The sequence below is a fragment of the Tamandua tetradactyla genome, chromosome 23 (assembly GCF_023851605.1).
Source record: "Tamandua tetradactyla isolate mTamTet1 chromosome 23, mTamTet1.pri, whole genome shotgun sequence".
Taxonomy (NCBI): domain Eukaryota; kingdom Metazoa; phylum Chordata; class Mammalia; order Pilosa; family Myrmecophagidae; genus Tamandua; species Tamandua tetradactyla.
In genome coordinates, this window is record NC_135349.1 from 24,599,818 (window position 1) to 24,616,149 (window position 16,332).

The following is a 16,332-nucleotide window of genomic DNA, read 5'->3' on the forward strand; positions in this document are numbered from 1 at the left end:
GTGGGTTCTCTGCCCAGTAAGTATAACAGTGCATGACTCTAGGGCTCAAAGAGAATTTCTTGCTAGGTGTGAAGTAGGAGATCAGATGGCCTTTGGGCCTAAAAATCTGTCTCCCCAAGTCTAAGAAGTTCAAGGTTTTTATGGGTTCAACCACGGGGAGATGGAGTTGTTACTATTACAATAACGAGAATGACCAGCTACAATTTACAAATGTAAATTGTAGGAGTGGAGCTATGCCAGAACTAAGCTAACCCTTACAAGAAGTCAATGGTTAGTTCTGAGCTGAATCAAGTTTCTTCATTAACATTAGGAAATTGCCTTTGTGATTATAAGACTCTAAAGTTGGAAAACCACCGGATAAAGGGGGTGAGAATCACAAAGTTTTTATAATCCCAAGTCACAGATAAAGGCTAGACAGTTACACAATGGTTATCAAAGATCAAGGCAACTGGATTACAAGTCACCAGTTTCAGGTCTTTCCTTCTGGCTATTTGAATACACTAGAGAGTAAAAAGAAACATCTATGTAATGATTCAGTAATCAAATCATCCCCTAAATCCTAATATCTCTGTTACAAAAGTAGGGGTAGGTGTGTGGTGGCACTGCTTACGGGGGGAAATGCCAGGATGCAGCAGTTGTGTGTAAATTCTGTGGCTTTGCTGGGGAAAGTGTGTTTATGTGAGTGTGCGTGTGAGCAAGCATGTGTGGGTGTGTAGAACTAAAAAGGTCGAGAATAAATGAGTGAGCCCCCCCCGAGAGCAACGGAACTAGGGCATCTGTAAAATTACAACAATGACAAGCCTTCATTTGTGGGTAGAGTTGGATGCAATTCATTCACAGAATCAGTGATGACTCACTGGGCACCCAAAGCTAGGCCAGGTGCGAGGGCATGGGATACGGACATTAGTTAGACCAGGCCCTAGGCACTTGCCCGCCCAATTGGGCAGCCAGACACTAAAACAGATCATTAAAATATCTTGTGATTAGTGCTAGGCTAGCAGTCTGCCTATGGTGCTGTGGGAACCTAGAGCCCAAAGCGAAGCCTCCTCCACCTGAGGCTAGCAGGAACACCCCACCAAGACAACACTATTTGTGCAGAGGCTTGAGGGATGATGAGAGAGTGTTTCAGGGGAATGGGGTTCCTGGAAGCAGGAACAGCATCTGCAAAACACATGGAGTTATGAAATTCTATATGCTTGTTCAGGAACTTTGAACAGATTCTATGATGGAGGCTTGAAAGAACTGGTGGGGGCGGCACAAAGCAATCTCGGTTGTGTATTTATTATTTGACCCTCCCCTCCCGATAGAATGTAAGCAACACGAGGGCAGGAATTTTGTCTGTCTTACTCTCTGCTAGAGCCCCAGATCCTACAGCCCTGGAATACAGCCCCATAATGTTACCAGACAAAGGCTGTGGATTCTTTTGCCTGACATGCTCAAAAACCAATTCCTGAGACACTGGGGTTTCAGAGAGAAAGTGTTTATTACAACACATGTAGTAGGAGAGCAGATGGCCTAGCCGCTCAAAATCTGTCTCCCCAAATTGCAGTAATTCAGGTAGTTTTAATAGAGGAAAAGTGGGCAGGGTTTAAGATAATGAGTGCCGTGGCCCCAGATGATGTCATTAGAAGTGATCTGATTATTGAGTATGAGCAGATTCATTATATGCTTAAGTCATAGAACGTATGAAAGAAAATGGTGGAATGAGGTCTAGGTGACTTGTAGGTTAAAGTCTAAGCTATTGCACGTGTTAGGTGGGCCCACTTTAGTTAGATCCAATCTCTGTCATCAAGATAATTTGGGACTTGGGGTGGGTTAGTTCCAGGCGAACCCAAGACCCTTCATTAGCAAACATTAAACATTAGGGGCTGTCTTTAGTGATTATAAGACTCTAAAGTTGAAAAGCTGGATAATTAGGTACAAATGAAGGTTAGTCACAAGGTTTTTACAATCACAGGGGCAGAAAATAAGGGCTATACAATCACTACCAGAGATCAAGGCAGCTGAATTACAATCCAGAGATTTCAGGTGTTTCCCTGTCTGCTCCAATATGCCAGAGGGCCAAAAGGAATATTTATATAATGATTCAGCAATCAAAATCATCCCTTAAGTCCTGATTTCTCAGTTATACATAGGCTGGGAATATATAAATAGAAGGCAGGCAGGCTGAGTGGAGGGTGCTACCCTTAGGCTAAAGCATCTGGGCTTTATCCTGGTGGCAGTGGGGACCCTTTGAAGTTTTGGAGCAGAGGAGAAACAAGAGCTGATGTGGGTAGTGGGAAATCACTTTGACAGTGATGTGAAGTGTGAGGGGACAAGCTGATGAAGTTTTAAACTAGGATGCCATCAGTAAAAATGGAGAAAAGCGTTCAGGTTGAAAAATATTAAAGATGATTCCATATAATGAACGAGTCGTTTTGATTTTAACAGTTTTCCTATGAGGCATTTTGTAGGTGAGGAAAGGGACTCAGCGAGGTGCAGTTTCTCTTCCAAGTCACAGGACAAATTGGTGATTGAGTCCCCCCTTGGTAGAACTCCAGGACCCAGAGAACCTCCTGCAGTTCCTGGGCCTCAGAGGCTGCAGTATGGCAGCAGGATCCGGCCTAGGCCGTTCAGGAACGGCGGGAAGGTCCCCTGGCCGGCAGGTAAGAAGAACTGGTGGTTGAGGGCCAGACGGGTCCGAGGTATTTTGGGGCCTGCAGGCCGCCGTAAACACAACGCTCCAGTCCCCATGGCAACGGCAAGAAGCAGCGGGAGACTTCTGGGCGGCACTACACCCGTGGCGGGTTAAACCCAGCGCTGCGCGGGATCCCTGAACTGCCGGCGGGTCTCAGGTTTCAGGGGAATGGGTCGGGGGCGGGAGTCCCGGGGTGGAGGCAGCGGCGGGGTGTTAGCCTCGGCCGGGCCGGGGCCTGCGAGGGAGACGCCACCCTCGAGTCCTCGGTTTCCCGATCCCCATGGTCTGGTTCAGGGGTCATCGCAGAGTCTCAGTTTCCCCAAACGGGACCTGTAAGGAGGGGAGTGGACATCACGGTTCAGCGACCCCTCACAGCCTCTGAGGCCCAGGAACTTCTCTCCCCTGCAGCTCCGGGACTGACTGGTGCTTCCCTGTCCCATGGACGTGAGTTCCCCTCGCTGGTGTGGCCTCTCAGCACCCTAAACTCACCCTGACTTTGCCTGCTTCACTTGGACTGGGGAGAGGATATCTTTACCCAACATAAGCCCTTGCAACTCAGGCCAAGAGCCGTAAAACAGAGAAAGTGCCAGAGTTGGGCTTCCCAGGAGGAGACTACCCACTGGTCCTGGCAAGGGGAGGAGGAGTGTGACAAGAGAGCCAGGAGAAAAGGCCTCCCCGGCAGAGGGAACAGTCTGGGCAGAGGCCTGGGAGTGAGACTGAGGATGGTGGAACTGCTGGGTTTCAGTGTGGCTGGAGTGTACAGGTGGAGGGAGAGAGAAGGTGGGCATAGCTAGATGCAGGGCTTTGTCACTAAGACAAGATGTTTGAATTGACTCAGTGGGAGCCACTAATGGACTGTAAGGACAGGAGGGACACACAAAGAAAGTGTGGAAAGGGGCAAAATTGTAGGTTGGAAGACAGGGGTCAGGGATGCAGGCTGAGGAGTGGGTAAAGGTAGTGGCAGTGGAGTCAGAGACCAGAGATCGATTTGGAGAGCCATTCTGAAAGGAAGATCAGTAAGTCTTAGAAAAGTCTAGAATGACGAACAAGCCCGTATGGTACTGAAATGGGGATGTTATGAAAAAAAGGGCAGCTTTGGGAGACAAGATAGTAAGTCAGGGTTTGGCCCTACTGACTCTCTCCTCATCATCCAGTAGTTATCCCTTCCCTTCTCCCAGCCACCTCTCTGCCTCCTTGTCACCCCTTCCTCTTGTGCTCACCCAGGCCTCCTCTAGATCGTGGAATCCAACCCCGGCCCCTGTCAGCAGCCCCTCCCTGCTGCTCCCTATCCCGGCCATCGTTTTCATCGCTGTGGGCATCTATTTGTTGCTGCTGGGCCTAGTGCTACTGATTAGGCACTGCCTGCTGGTGAGGGGACTGGTAGGGAATAAAGGGTGGGCTCTGCAGGGAAGAGGGACCCGGTCATCCTTTCATGCTCCACCCCCCCGCAACCCCCCAACCCCCACTCCATCCACGGCACTTTCCCTGATTCCTCTTTGCTATTAAATCCCTGCACCTATCTCCTTCCTGCCTGGGACCAAGGGGTCCCTCCTCCTGTCTCCAGATGAACCTTCTCCTGTCCCTCTCCCAAAAGCCAAGAGTCCACCTGTCCGTACCTGCTGCTGGGCTCTGATCATGAACCCTGTCATCTCCTAGGCTCAGGGCTGCTGCACAGACTGCAGTTCTACCTGCAGGAAGCACAGTGCCTCGGGACCACAGGACTGTTGCTGGACCTGTGCAGAAGCCTGCGATTTCCCTCTGCCTAGCCCTGCCCACTACCTGGATGCCTGCTGCCCCCGACCCACTGAAGCTGTGAGTGCCCTTCCTGTCCCCAGACTCACTGAGCCCCAGTCTAGGTACTACCCATATATTCATTTATTAGTTTGACACCGTTTAGTAAACTCACCTACTTTCAGCCAGGCACAGTTCCAGGTACTGGGTCAGGCCAAGACAGCCCAAAACAACATAAACATAAATAACTACAAGCATAAATAGGGTGACGGCTGGAAAAAGGGGATGTGTAAAGTGTATGGCACATTGTCAGTGCTTCTGAAAAAGGTACTAGAAGAAAAAGCAGAACCCCTGGCAGAGTTGTTCCTGTTTGCTGGGTGAAAACTATGTTCTAGGCACTGTGCCAAACACTTTATCAATATTATCTTTCTTCCCATCAGCCTCAAAATTGGGCATTTTAAAAAACCTATCTCTTTTTTTTTTCCTGATGACAAAAGTGTTGTTTACAAAGAATGCATGATAGAAGTACCTAATAGAAAACACAAGTTACTTTACAAACCATACCCAGCCTGAGGTAGCTGTGTTTCATGTATCCCTCATATACTAATATGCAATATTTTCACTGCTGTATTTTCCTATTTGAGGCAAAACTGGGGCCGTCCCATACATACTGTTTCATCACAGCTGCAACTTTCTCTATTTATCTGGGCATCACATCAGCACCACCTATCTGTGTATATGTATTATTATCTCCTTTTTGCAATGGAATGAACTGGCTGAGGGAATTGTGGTCACTTCTCCAATGTTACACACTAGAGCCTCAACCAACAAATTGCTCCACAGTGTCAGTTGAAATGGAATCCTCAGGGAGAAGTCTGTCTCATGGAAGATAGGCCATTTTTGTGTTTATGGGTTTAAAGATGTGAAATGTCATCAACCACCTTCCCAGGCAGTGATTATTTTGGGCTCAGAGATTTGGACAGCAAAACTCTTGCTCTCTGGAATGATGACCTTGAAGGCATCGAAGGGAAGGGTGAGCATAAAAGACCAAGCCCTAGCAAATTCCTAATTGAGCTAACTGTAGTTGGTGTAAATCCCTGGAAGAAATTTTCAATTTCGAAATAAATTATTGGGCAAGGAGCCCTCCTCTTTCAAATAGTGTATTTCTGGTTTCCCAGGCATAGCTGTGGCAGGGGTTCCAGGGCTGGGGCTGAAAAGAGGGTAAAGGTGGGTCCTAAACTCTCATAGGAAATGCTCAATTACAAAATGGTTTCTGGCCCGCTCTCCTTGCAAGGCTTCCCTTTCCTCTTTTGCCAGCATGAAGTCAAAAGCCAAGGGCTCATTGCCGCCTCCTTGGGGGTGAGGATGGAGTGAGGGGCAATGTAAGGAGGGACTAGCTTGTCCTACCTTCCCCTCCAAGGTAGCAAAAGCTCCCAACTCTGGGGGACTCGGAATGGTGGAGGATGAAGCAGGGTCATTCTCACCCTCTGATCTGTCTTTCAACAAAGTACCCATAGGTGTCTCTGTTCTTCAGTTTCCCTTAGGATTACAACCATAACCACCACAAATTTGTGGAATTGTTTGTGGGGTTCCAAAGCTCTTGCCCATGCTACAGCTGGAGAAACTGAGGCTTAAGAGGTTTGAGTGACTTGCGTGAGATCATACAACTGGGCCAGGCAGGATATGGACCCAGGATATGTTCCTCCTGGGGGAGAAACCTGCCTGCTCTGCTTCTCTGGTAGGCTCCTTAAGAGGATCCTATTCACCCTTTCCCTTGGGAAATTTGTGGAGTCACTGTTGAGGCATTGGGCTGGTCCCTGGGGGCTCAGTGGAATCAAGATAGACAAGGTCTTAGCCCCACAGGGCTTAAGTTCTGGTGAAGGTCATAGAGAAATCAAGAGGTAATTGTAAAAGTGGGTGAGAAATGGTGTGATCAGAAGCAGGTATGAGGCTTCAAAGGAAATCCAGGCACCCAGGCCCCCCATTCAGTAGGACTGGGATGGAAATGTAGCCTGTGACTTTTCACAAGTTCTTGGGTGATTGTGATACACACCAGGGTCAAGAACTCCTACTGGGGGGAAATAGAGTAGTGATCATGTATGTGATCCCAGGAAGGGCCCTTCTAATGGAGGGCTCACCTTGAAGCAGGCATCCAGCTGAGTTCCTCCCACTGACTCCCTGTGAGGACCTGGTGAAAAAGGCAATGTATTCCTTTCAGAGATGAGGAAATTGAGCTCTTAAGCAGTCAAGATGATGCTGGCCTCACAAAACCAGCAAAATAATTCCCAGAGATATTAAACTGCAGAACCTTGAGAAACCCAAGGGTTAAGAGTCTGTGGAGCCCTTGTTTAATATACTTAAACAGCACATTCCTTCCACTGGAGCCATGGGCTGCTGGTGAGAGTCGAGAGTTCCATTGGCCAGTTATTAATGACTTGATCTAAAGCTCTTCCAGTGGACAGAGCCAGGAGATGCTTTTAATACTCTCTTCTCCATGGTGCAGGCAGGGAAGCTTCTCTCAGCCACTGATTTTGTGAAGAGAATGACGTGTGATCCTCCAGAAACCCACAGAACTGATTAGATCCCCAGATTGGGACTCCCCAGAGACACCCCCATACCACACCTTTTCGAACACAAGGAAACCAGTTTACTCATACGCCATCATGATACTGCAATTCCCCTGATGATGGAGGCACCAGCGCAATTCAAACCCCCCACCCTGCAGAGGGCAGATCCCTTCTCCTCACTGAAGCCCCTAGCAATACCTGATCTCAACTTGTCATGACACCGCACCCCGAAACCTCAGCTCTTTGAAATGTCATTCCTCTATTTCTGGCTTGGCCTGGTCTCTGATTGAACTGTGCAACTGTGACTGTCACTAGCTCTGCCTTCAGCCTCAAGGAGTCAATCTTCTGTCACCCTGCCACCTGGGTGTGTCATATTCCAGCCATTTGGCCTGACTCCAGTCCATGCCTTTGGCTGCTCCAGATCAGCTCTGTCTCAGGGCAGGAGAGGAGTGGGCTGGAGTAGGATGGTTCTCCCTGTCTCCAAGGAACATGCTGTTCCTATTCCCCAAGACACAGACTTTCTGCTTTCCCTGGGAACTGAGAAGCCCTCTTCTTTTTCTTCAGTGCCTAAAGAGGGAAGAATGGTATGCTTTGATTCATCCATTCATTCCTATCTCAGATACCTGCTGAGCAGGAAAGAGTCCCTGTGCTAGCTGTGGAGAACAGGAATGAGCTCTCCCTGCCCTTGCAATCCCCAGAAGCAGCAGGTGTTCCTGGCCTTAGGTGCCCATAGGTGGGGGAATCAGGATTGGAAGCAACTCCATTTCCTACTCAGGTGCCTTTGGGCAAGTCACTCCCATCTCTGAGCTTCCATTTCTTCTTTTTGTAAAAGAACACTAATCAGGGTACTGATAGCTAAAGAGATGAAACTTTTAAAAAATGTTTTTTAATTTAAAATGTGAAAACAACCATTTTCAAAGAAAACTAGAAAAAAAAATTGTAATCATTCATGAATGTGCCCTGTGCTTTGCACAGAGTAGGTGCTCAGAAATGACTGCCTAAGAAAAATGAATGAGAGCTAGGAGTTTGGTCTCGTGCAGAGGACAAATTCCATAAAACCAACAAGTTATTTTGATAGACAGGAAAACATGGGTGTGCTTTGTTGTCTGCAGACTCTCAATTGCATAATGGTAGAGGCCATGAGACAAGGAAGTTCCTCTGAGCTGGACATTGGAACACCCAAATTCCAGCATGTTCCAGTCACTGTCCTTGGTCTCATCTATAAAATGGAGGAAGGAGAGAACCTCCTGAATAATTTCTTCCAGCTCAACTCCCTGTTCATTCCATTGCCTGAAGGCTGATTTCTCAACAGCCCTATTCCCAAGAATGAGGGATTGTTCCCTCTGTTCCACTGGACAAATGGGACTGTTCCCTTCTTCCTTGAGAGAGAAACAGCTTCAGGCTGTGGTTCCCTGTCTTCTCGCCCCCCTCCCTCACCCCTCTTCTCCTTTCTCTTAGGGCTGGGCCCCCCGCTGCCCCCACTGCTGTCCACTCTGTGACTGTGCCTGTGCCTGCCAACCTCCCGACTGCCAGAGCCTCAACTGCCTCTGCTTTGAGATCAAGCTCCGATGAAGACCCAGGGTCCCTACCCTTTGGGGAATGGACAGCCCCCAGGCCTCTCGTGGCACCCTCCTCCCTAAGGGGCCTCAGGACATTTTTCTCCAGGCTGCTGGAACCACAAATGGCCTGCCCAGCTCAACCACCTGGCTCCCTGTGGGGCAGGACTCAAGGAGCCCTTGGCCAGTAGGACTGCAAATGCCTTGGAGGGCCAGAAGAGAGAGGAACTAGTGTTCTGGCAGATTCCCTGCTCTCCACTCCCCCCTCCCCCCCCAAGTAAACTATCAACATTTGAAGGTGAGTGTGGTGGACCCTGCCCACCACACACAGCATCATGGGGGGATTATTTTGGAGGGTGAGTGCCTATCTCTGCTCTCCTAAAGAAATGGGCTGCAGAGACTCCCAAGAGCTGCCATCAAGTCCCAGAGGCAGGGGAGGAGATGGGGCCAGCAGGAAGGGGGCAGGGAGGGTCACATGACCTGAGTCCCCCTTACCCTCCCCACAGATCTCTGCTCCAAGAGTTATTTCCTGTGACAAGGGATTTCGAAGGAAGAAATTTTGTCAGAAGTGCCGGTGAGTGGGCAGGAAGCCTCCCCTACCCCCCCATAGGGCTGGCCCACACCTTCCTCCTTTTTCCCCCCACTTTGGGCCCCAGGCTGGCAAGAATGTCAGGGGATTCAAGTTTCCCCTAAATATAGGTTCCTGCAGGGGATCCACGGTGAAGAAAGGGCAGAGGTCACTGGAGAAGGTTGGGGACATTGGGAAGGAGGGAGCAGGAGCTGCCTTATAACCCAACCCCAGTGCTGCCAGGCGCACTCGCTGCGGACCAGGCTCTGCCGCCTCTCCAGTCCTCACAGGTGGGCCTCTAGCAGGACGGAGCCCCGGGTGGGCTTGGGCCGAAGGGCTCCGCCTGGGAAGGGGAGGCAGCGGGAATGAGGGGTCCGGGAAGTATCTGGGAGGCTGACCAGCTAGGTGAAAGATTTTATTTTGGAGAGGGAAGTCAGGTCCAACGGGAAGAGTTTCGCAGATCCAGGCCCCGTAGCCCTGAAACCTGCTCGGGCCGGTCAGTCTCCTTGCCTGGTTTTTCCTCTGGCGACCCGGGCTCGGCCAGTCCGTGCCGGCCCGGGGCGGAGAGCGCGTGCGCGGGCAAGGCCGCACTTGCAGGAACCAAGGAGCCCACTCGGGCAAGTAGCGCACTCGCCCGGGTCAGACAACGGGCCTCGCCGCCTTCTTGAGCTCCCTGTGCGCCCACTCACCGCCCTCTACCCCGGGGTGGGTTTATTCGTTCACTTGCCCATGCGCCCAGGTTCTTGGCACGGGAAGGGGTCTGCCCTGGGGCCTACGCCTCGGAGTTGGCAGTGCAACCCGCAGGCGAGACCGACAGCGACCTCTCCATCCGGTTACAAAGAACACACGCGGCCTGAACGCAGGCCGGATACCGGGGCCGCCCCGGGCCTCTGGGCTGGGCCTGGGAGGGGCAGCTGAGCCTTCATATTTCCTGGCTCATCCCTCACCCCCAGTCCCCATCTCCTCCGGTGCCAAAATTCCGGCTGAGTCATTGCGCCCCGGAGCGCGCCAGGCGAGGGTAGAAGGGAGAGGGAGGGGAGTGGGAGGGGAGGGCCCTGGCGACCCGCAGGATGTGGTCCGAGTCACGTCCGAGGGGGGAGGGATCGCATCTCCGTCGCCCCCATTCTCCCCCACTGCACCCCCGCCCGCTTCCGTGCTGTGCCTCTCGAGGGCGGCCTCGTCCTCAGGTTCTCGCCGGCGGTTGGATGCTGGGATGCCTCTCCGCCCCCGGCGGAGGCTGAGCCCCGGCCGAGGGTGGAGTTCTGCCTTTAAAAGGCCCGGCACCGCCTCCCCGCTGCCCGCCCGGCGCGCCGCCCCCTCGGGACTGAATCGGCTGCGTTCTTGTTGGAACGCGCCGCAGAGCCAGGTTCCTGGTGACGACTGCCGAGTTCGCTCGCTCAGTCCACCCGCCGCCCGCCACCGTACCCCGCAAACCCGTCCCTCTCCTGTGCCAGGTGAGCGCCCCTAGCCACGTGCGAGGGTCAGGGACCATAGAGGAGGGTCCTGGGGCAGTGGTTGGGCGGGCGTCGGTGCGGAGACCCCCCCCCGCCCCAGGGTCTTTCATACACTCGCATGCGCCCGCGCGCACACTCCCCCCCACACCCCCAGCTCAGACCCCGCTGATGCTCTCCAGCTAGAGCCCTCTGGGTTTGGTGCGCAATGCAGAGACTCCGCGCGCTGAGTCATGGCGGGGGAGGAAGCAGGATGAGATGGAGGGCCGCCCGCCCCCCACTTCCCCCCATTTCTTGCAGGGGCCTTTAGTGCAAAGGATTATATATGGCTTCTTTGCCTCTGCTGGATCCCAAGAGACAGCGAGGGACGGGGGCCGGCCAGTATTCCGTCTCAGGGTTCCCATAAAGGGAGAAGGGGGGAAGGGGCTGGAGTCTGGCCTGGGAAGTGGGGGTGATGAGGGGAAACCCCCTTGGCTGCACCTGATAGACATTAACTCTTTCTCTGTCTTTGCTTATCGGGTGACCTTGATTCTGAGCCTGGAACAGCTGCAGCCCTGACAGCAGACGAGTATTTTTCAGGCGAAGGGGGTGGGGCCCATGCCATTTTCACATTCTGTTTTCCAAACCTTACCCTTATCCACCACCTCGGACCTGGCTTGTTCTGCTGCCCTTTTCCTGAGCCTCTGATTGCCCTCCTACCTTTTTTCCTAACACCCTCCCCTACCTGGTGAGAGAAGCGTGACCTTGAGATGCCCTTGAGGCATTGGAGGCCGGGCCAGCCCTGGGGACCTATCTGGGTGGATTGGATGGATCACCCTATGGCAGTCAAGTGATCTGAGTTCTAATCTCACTTCTGGCCCCTCTGTTGCTGGGTGGAAAGGTCTGCAGAGCACAGACATTTTCCTCCTGTGGGCCCTTTCATCTGAAGTTGGGCCCTCTGACCTATATGTGACCTCAGTTCTAAAATGCTCTGGTTCGGTTTTGCTTCTAGGCAAGGTGACCCCATGTCCAGATACAAGTCAGAGGGGTCCAACTTCTACATGACCCGCCTGTCCTTGGCTCTGGCCTTTTCTTTTAGCCCAGATGCCAGTGCACAGCCCCACCCTCAGCTGGGCAACACCCAGCAACAGCCAGAGTTAGGAAAGGTACCAGAGGCAGGCCTATGTTAGGGAAGTTGGGTATAGGGGAGAGCTGGGAACAAGAAGTATATCAGGACCTGCAGGGTGTGGGGCAGGGGAGGTAGGGAACCCATTAGCCCTGACCTCTACGCAAGGGACGCTGCTCACTGGGAGACCATGAGGACATCCAACTAACTAGTCCTCCCCATCTCTCTTCTCTGCCCAGGAACTTACCACCACCACCACCATGCCCTACCCATACCCAGCGCTGACCCCGGAGCAAAAGAAGGAGCTCTCTGACATCGCTAAACGCATTGTGGCTCCGGGCAAGGGCATCCTGGCTGCAGATGAGTCTACCGGTATGGGCAGGAGGCAGAGCCAGGGAGGAGGGCCCAGAGTTGGGAATGGCGGGCTTATCCTCTTATTTTCCCGGGTGACACTCCCCTCCAGGAAGCATTGCCAAGCGGCTGCAATCCATTGGCACCGAGAACACCGAGGAGAACCGGCGCTTCTACCGTCAACTGCTACTGACCGCCGATGACCGTGTGAACCCTTGCATTGGTGGTGTCATCCTCTTCCATGAGACGCTCTACCAGAAGGCGGATGATGGACGTCCCTTCCCCCAAGTCATTAAATCCAAGGGTGGTGTTGTAGGCATCAAGGTGAGGGGGCAAGGTAACAAAGTGGGGGCGGACATCGGATTGGGACTCTGTGGACTGAGGTGGGGTCCTAGATCACCTTCAAAGGATGGAGAGGAAAAGCCAGGGACTTCAGTTACCTGCCTGGCATTTTTAGCCCTCACAATTCTCAGAGGGAGAGATTACTCTGTTTTACAAATGAGAAACCAGAGGGTCAGGGAAGTGAAGTGTTTTGCTTACAGAGTTAGTAACTGGTAGGGCCCAGGCCTCCTGAAACTCAAATCAGTTAACAGTCTGTGCCAGGTAACATCTCCATGTATCTTGCCTCATAGGATTAGATACTGTACCTAAGCAAAAATATTTGTGAGCCATGAGGTGCTGTTTAAGAGATTAAGTTGGGTTCAGATTGGGGCTACAGAGGAGAAAAGGGTGCTAGACCATTTCCTGTTTATCTTGCTGTCCCTCCTCCCCCAACAGGTAGACAAGGGCGTGGTACCCCTGGCAGGAACAAATGGCGAGACCACCACCCAAGGTGAGAACTCTTTGGCTCCTCACTCTATTAACCCATAGTCACCCTTCATGGTGGCCGCGGGTAAGTGGCCAAGTGGCTCCTCCCTCATTGTGCTCTGATTCCTCTGTCTCCTTCAGGGCTGGATGGGCTGTCTGAGCGCTGTGCCCAGTACAAGAAAGATGGAGCTGACTTTGCCAAGTGGCGCTGTGTGCTGAAGATCGGGGAGCATACTCCCACCTCCCTCGCCATTATGGAGAATGCCAATGTGCTGGCCCGTTATGCCAGCATCTGCCAGCAGGTTGGCTTGTGGGTCCCCAGTAAGCCACCTCCCACCTCCTTGGGCCCCAAGCTGTCAGCTAGCCTGCTACGCATCTGCCAGGATACCTACCTCCTCCCCCAAGGCAGCTGTTCCTGGAACTTTCTAGGAACAAATCAGTCTCTGTCTTTGCCCAGCAGAAGATGCTCAGAAAGCTCTGCAAGGCAGAGGACTAGAGTAGGCTTATGAGGTTGGTCTTGAAGCCAGGAGTTCCTCTCAGCCAGTGACTTCAGGGGGGTTGGAGGCAGAACCCTGGGTTTAGGAGGCCTCACCCCACTTCCCACCCAACAGAATGGCATCGTGCCCATCGTGGAGCCAGAGATTCTCCCCGACGGGGACCATGACTTGAGGCGCTGTCAATATGTAACCGAGAAGGTAGGTTCCTGCTTGCTGTGGTGGGTGGGGCAGCTGGGCCAGGGCCCTGACCTGACCCGTCTCCCCACCCAACTTGGGCCCTGCCCTACTCCAGGTGCTGGCTGCTGTTTACAAGGCTCTGAGTGACCACCACGTCTACCTGGAAGGCACTTTGCTGAAGCCCAACATGGTAACCCCAGGCCATGCCTGCACCCAGAAGTTTTCTCACGAGGAGATTGCCATAGCAACTGTCACAGCACTGCGCCGCACAGTGCCTCCTGCTGTCCCTGGTGAGGCGTGCAACTTCATCTTGGGAAGGGGGTACTTTATACCCACAGACTTTATACCCATCTGGTCTGTTCTTCAGGGCAGCTTCTTGGGGATCCTATCTGTCTCACCCTTGTTCTGCAGGAGTCACCTTCCTATCTGGAGGCCAGAGTGAAGAGGAGGCATCCATCAACCTTAACGCCATCAACAAGTGCCCCCTGCAGAAGCCATGGGCCCTGACCTTCTCCTATGGCCGAGCCCTGCAGGCTTCTGCCCTGAAGGCCTGGGGTGGGAAGAAGGAGAACCTGAAGGCTGCCCAGGAAGAGTATGTCAAGCGAGCCCTGGTAAGGATGGGGCAGGATGCAGACAGGGTACCTGGGTAGGTGGGATTCTGAGAAGCTGGGTTCCCTGAGGCCTTCTCACTCTGGTTTCTCTCCCCCTTTAGGCCAACAGCCTTGCCTGCCAAGGAAAGTACACCCCAAGTGGCCAGACCGGCACCGCAGCCAGCGAGTCCCTCTTCATCTCTAACCATGCCTACTAAGCAGAGGTGTTCTAAGGTTGCCCCCTCAACACTCCAAGCCCCTGCTTCCTCCTACACTCACTGTCAAGGAGGGGCTTCATCTGGGGCTCCCGGCTGCTCTTTCCCATCACTTTTTTGCCTCCCTTGTGACTTTGGTGTGTGGTGTTGTCTGTATATGCTAACTCCATCCTTTACAGCCCACTGCCAATAAACAACTATTTAAGGGGGACTCTGTTGTCTGTGCTCGTGGTGTTTGGCGCAGTGGGGAACCTGCAAAGGTGGCAGAGCCCTGAAGAAGAAAGCTCTTGTTTTTGTGTCCTTCCTTGTTTTATACTTGCCCAGAGCTTTCAGGAAGACAGAGAGTTTGTGAAATTCTCCAACCACTATATGCTCCACCCATTTCTATCAGCAGCATCTGATAAGGCTCACAGATAAGGGCGCAAATGTACTGCTCAAGTCACCAGAGGCCACAGTATCAGCCCAGAACTCAGGGTGCACAAGGCCCCTGTGGAAAAATAGTAACTGCTTAAAGCCAGACAGTGTAGCAGGTGCTGTAGATGAGTAGGTACTGCTATTCCCGGCCATCTTGCCTAAGATCACACAAGTTTCTTCGGGGAAAACAGGATTATTACTGCATATCCCCATAAGGGGGCTGGTCCATTGCCCCATTTTATGGGCGAGATGGAATTAAAATTCTTAGTCCTCTTTGGGCCATGGAATCCCTGAAGGCATTTGGAATTCTCTCCAACATTCAATTAAACAATGCAGACAGCACACGTACTCCAGGTTCCAGGTTAACTGCACCTCAGCAGCTGCCACAGTCCATGAGGCCAGAGGGAAGGTCCTGAAGCTGTCCCTATGCAATGCGCTGAACTCTTCCTCAATCATCCAGGCTGGGATGCTACAGTAACTACACTGGATTCTTCTGAACTGCCAAAGATCCTAACCACAGACATAGCCCTGCTGCCACCTCCCAAATTTTCTGCAACTTCTTTCACTGCCAGCCTTTCTGGATAGGGACTCTTTCCTGTCTGAACTTCCCATCCATGAAAAAGGTCATGACCTTTCTGTCCTTTCTGGACCTAAAAAATCCCCACAATGATCCTCATAGAACTGACTTACCTAGTACCTTCTAGGAACCCTCGTCCTTCCCTTCTGTGCACATTTGCACCTACTGCCTGCATTCATGTATCAAATCCACTCCTAGTGGCCCTCCAAACTTTGGCCTCATTTCTGTGCCTAGCCTCAATTCTGGGAAACAAAACTTGAAGCAAATAAAAGTTGAGGGTAAGTAGAAAGAAAGCAAAAACGACACTTCAAAAAACAGCATGTGTAAAGGCTGAGAGACTGGAAAGGTGGAGAGTGGGCTTAGATTAGAGTATCTTCCTCTGCCTCCAGCAAAAGAGACAAGGGAAGCAGAGGACTACAAATGTCAGGGGAGTTTGGAAAATTCTGGACTTCTGAATTTTATAACGATTCACTGAACTACAGAAATGGTAAATTCTGAGAAAATGGAAAAACTAGATTTGAGAACAGTTTTCTGGGGTTCAAATTTCAACCCTGATTCAAATCTCAAATTCTCAGCTATGTAACCATGAACAAATTAGTTCTTTGAGCCAGCTTCCTCCTCCTAACAAAGGAACAAAACTTGCCTTAGATAGGAAGTAACTGAGGTGAGGTAAAGGGACCTATTTTGTAATGAGGTAGGTCTTTAGCTTGATGAGGGAAATGTGGATCTTTTCTTCTGCCTCTAACTGTAGATGTCCCGATGGCAAAGATTTCCCCCGGGCCATGAAAAGAGACTGGGGATTGGACTGAGATTCCTTCGGCCATGAACAAATATTTATGTATGCCTACTATGTGCCAGGCCCATAGGGCTACAATGGTAAACAAGACAAAATTCCATACCTCAAGGATTGTAGTAGGCGAGGCAAACTACAACAGATGGGCAAAAGTACTTAACATGAAGTTAAGAGGTTTAAGCACAGCTCAGCTTCAGTTTCCCTAACTGAAACGGCAGGGAACTGGCCTGAGGTCTGTAACACCCTCCAGTACCGG

The 16,332-nt window shown here is 51.8% G+C and overlaps 2 protein-coding genes across 5 annotated transcripts; both read left to right on the forward strand.

Annotated features, from left to right (window-relative positions):
- Window positions 1-2,725: 2,725 nt before the first annotated feature.
- LOC143667291 (uncharacterized) lies at window positions 2,726-8,793 on the forward strand. 2 transcript variants are annotated; one of them, XM_077141322.1, is made up of 5 exons: window positions 2,726-2,834; window positions 3,086-3,121; window positions 3,902-4,045; window positions 4,334-4,489; window positions 8,434-8,793. In XM_077141322.1, the coding sequence occupies exons 2-5, from the start codon at window positions 3,116-3,118 to the stop codon at window positions 8,545-8,547; spliced, it is 420 nt and encodes a 139-aa protein (XP_076997437.1). In that variant the 5' UTR covers window positions 2,726-2,834; window positions 3,086-3,115; the 3' UTR covers window positions 8,548-8,793. The 2 variants fall into 2 exon arrangements, with proteins under 2 accessions (XP_076997437.1, XP_076997436.1); XM_077141321.1 differs by having other exon boundaries at window positions 2,732-2,834; window positions 2,972-3,121.
- A 468-nt stretch (window positions 8,794-9,261) lies between these two features.
- On the forward strand, window positions 9,262-14,503 carry ALDOA (aldolase, fructose-bisphosphate A). Of its 3 annotated transcripts, XM_077141314.1 has the most exons (10): window positions 10,387-10,553; window positions 11,542-11,695; window positions 11,895-12,027; window positions 12,119-12,330; window positions 12,784-12,838; window positions 12,955-13,115; window positions 13,425-13,508; window positions 13,603-13,777; window positions 13,899-14,098; window positions 14,200-14,503. In XM_077141314.1, the coding sequence occupies exons 2-10, from the start codon at window positions 11,555-11,557 to the stop codon at window positions 14,293-14,295; spliced, it is 1,257 nt and encodes a 418-aa protein (XP_076997429.1). In that variant the 5' UTR covers window positions 10,387-10,553; window positions 11,542-11,554; the 3' UTR covers window positions 14,296-14,503. The 3 variants fall into 3 exon arrangements, with proteins under 3 accessions (XP_076997430.1, XP_076997429.1, XP_076997431.1); XM_077141315.1 differs by lacking the exons at window positions 10,387-10,553; window positions 11,542-11,695 and adding an exon at window positions 9,262-9,389; XM_077141316.1 differs by lacking the exon at window positions 11,542-11,695 and having other exon boundaries at window positions 10,388-10,553.
- Window positions 14,504-16,332: the final 1,829 nt, after the last annotated feature.

Bases quoted from the DNA above. Each gene is read 5' to 3' on its own strand.
- LOC143667291 (XM_077141322.1), top strand. The intron at 4,046-4,333 runs GTGAGGGGACTG...GTCATCTCCTAG, and splicing joins TGATTAGGCACTGCCTGCTG to GCTCAGGGCTGCTGCACAGA. The intron at 4,490-8,433 runs GTGAGTGCCCTT...CCTTTCTCTTAG, and splicing joins GCCCCCGACCCACTGAAGCT to GGCTGGGCCCCCCGCTGCCC.
- ALDOA (XM_077141314.1), top strand. From the start codon at position 11,555: ATGTCCAGATACAAGTCAGAGGGGTCCAACTTCTACATGACCCGCCTG. The intron at 13,509-13,602 runs GTAGGTTCCTGC...GCCCTACTCCAG, and splicing joins GTCAATATGTAACCGAGAAG to GTGCTGGCTGCTGTTTACAA. The intron at 14,099-14,199 runs GTAAGGATGGGG...CTCCCCCTTTAG, and splicing joins AGTATGTCAAGCGAGCCCTG to GCCAACAGCCTTGCCTGCCA.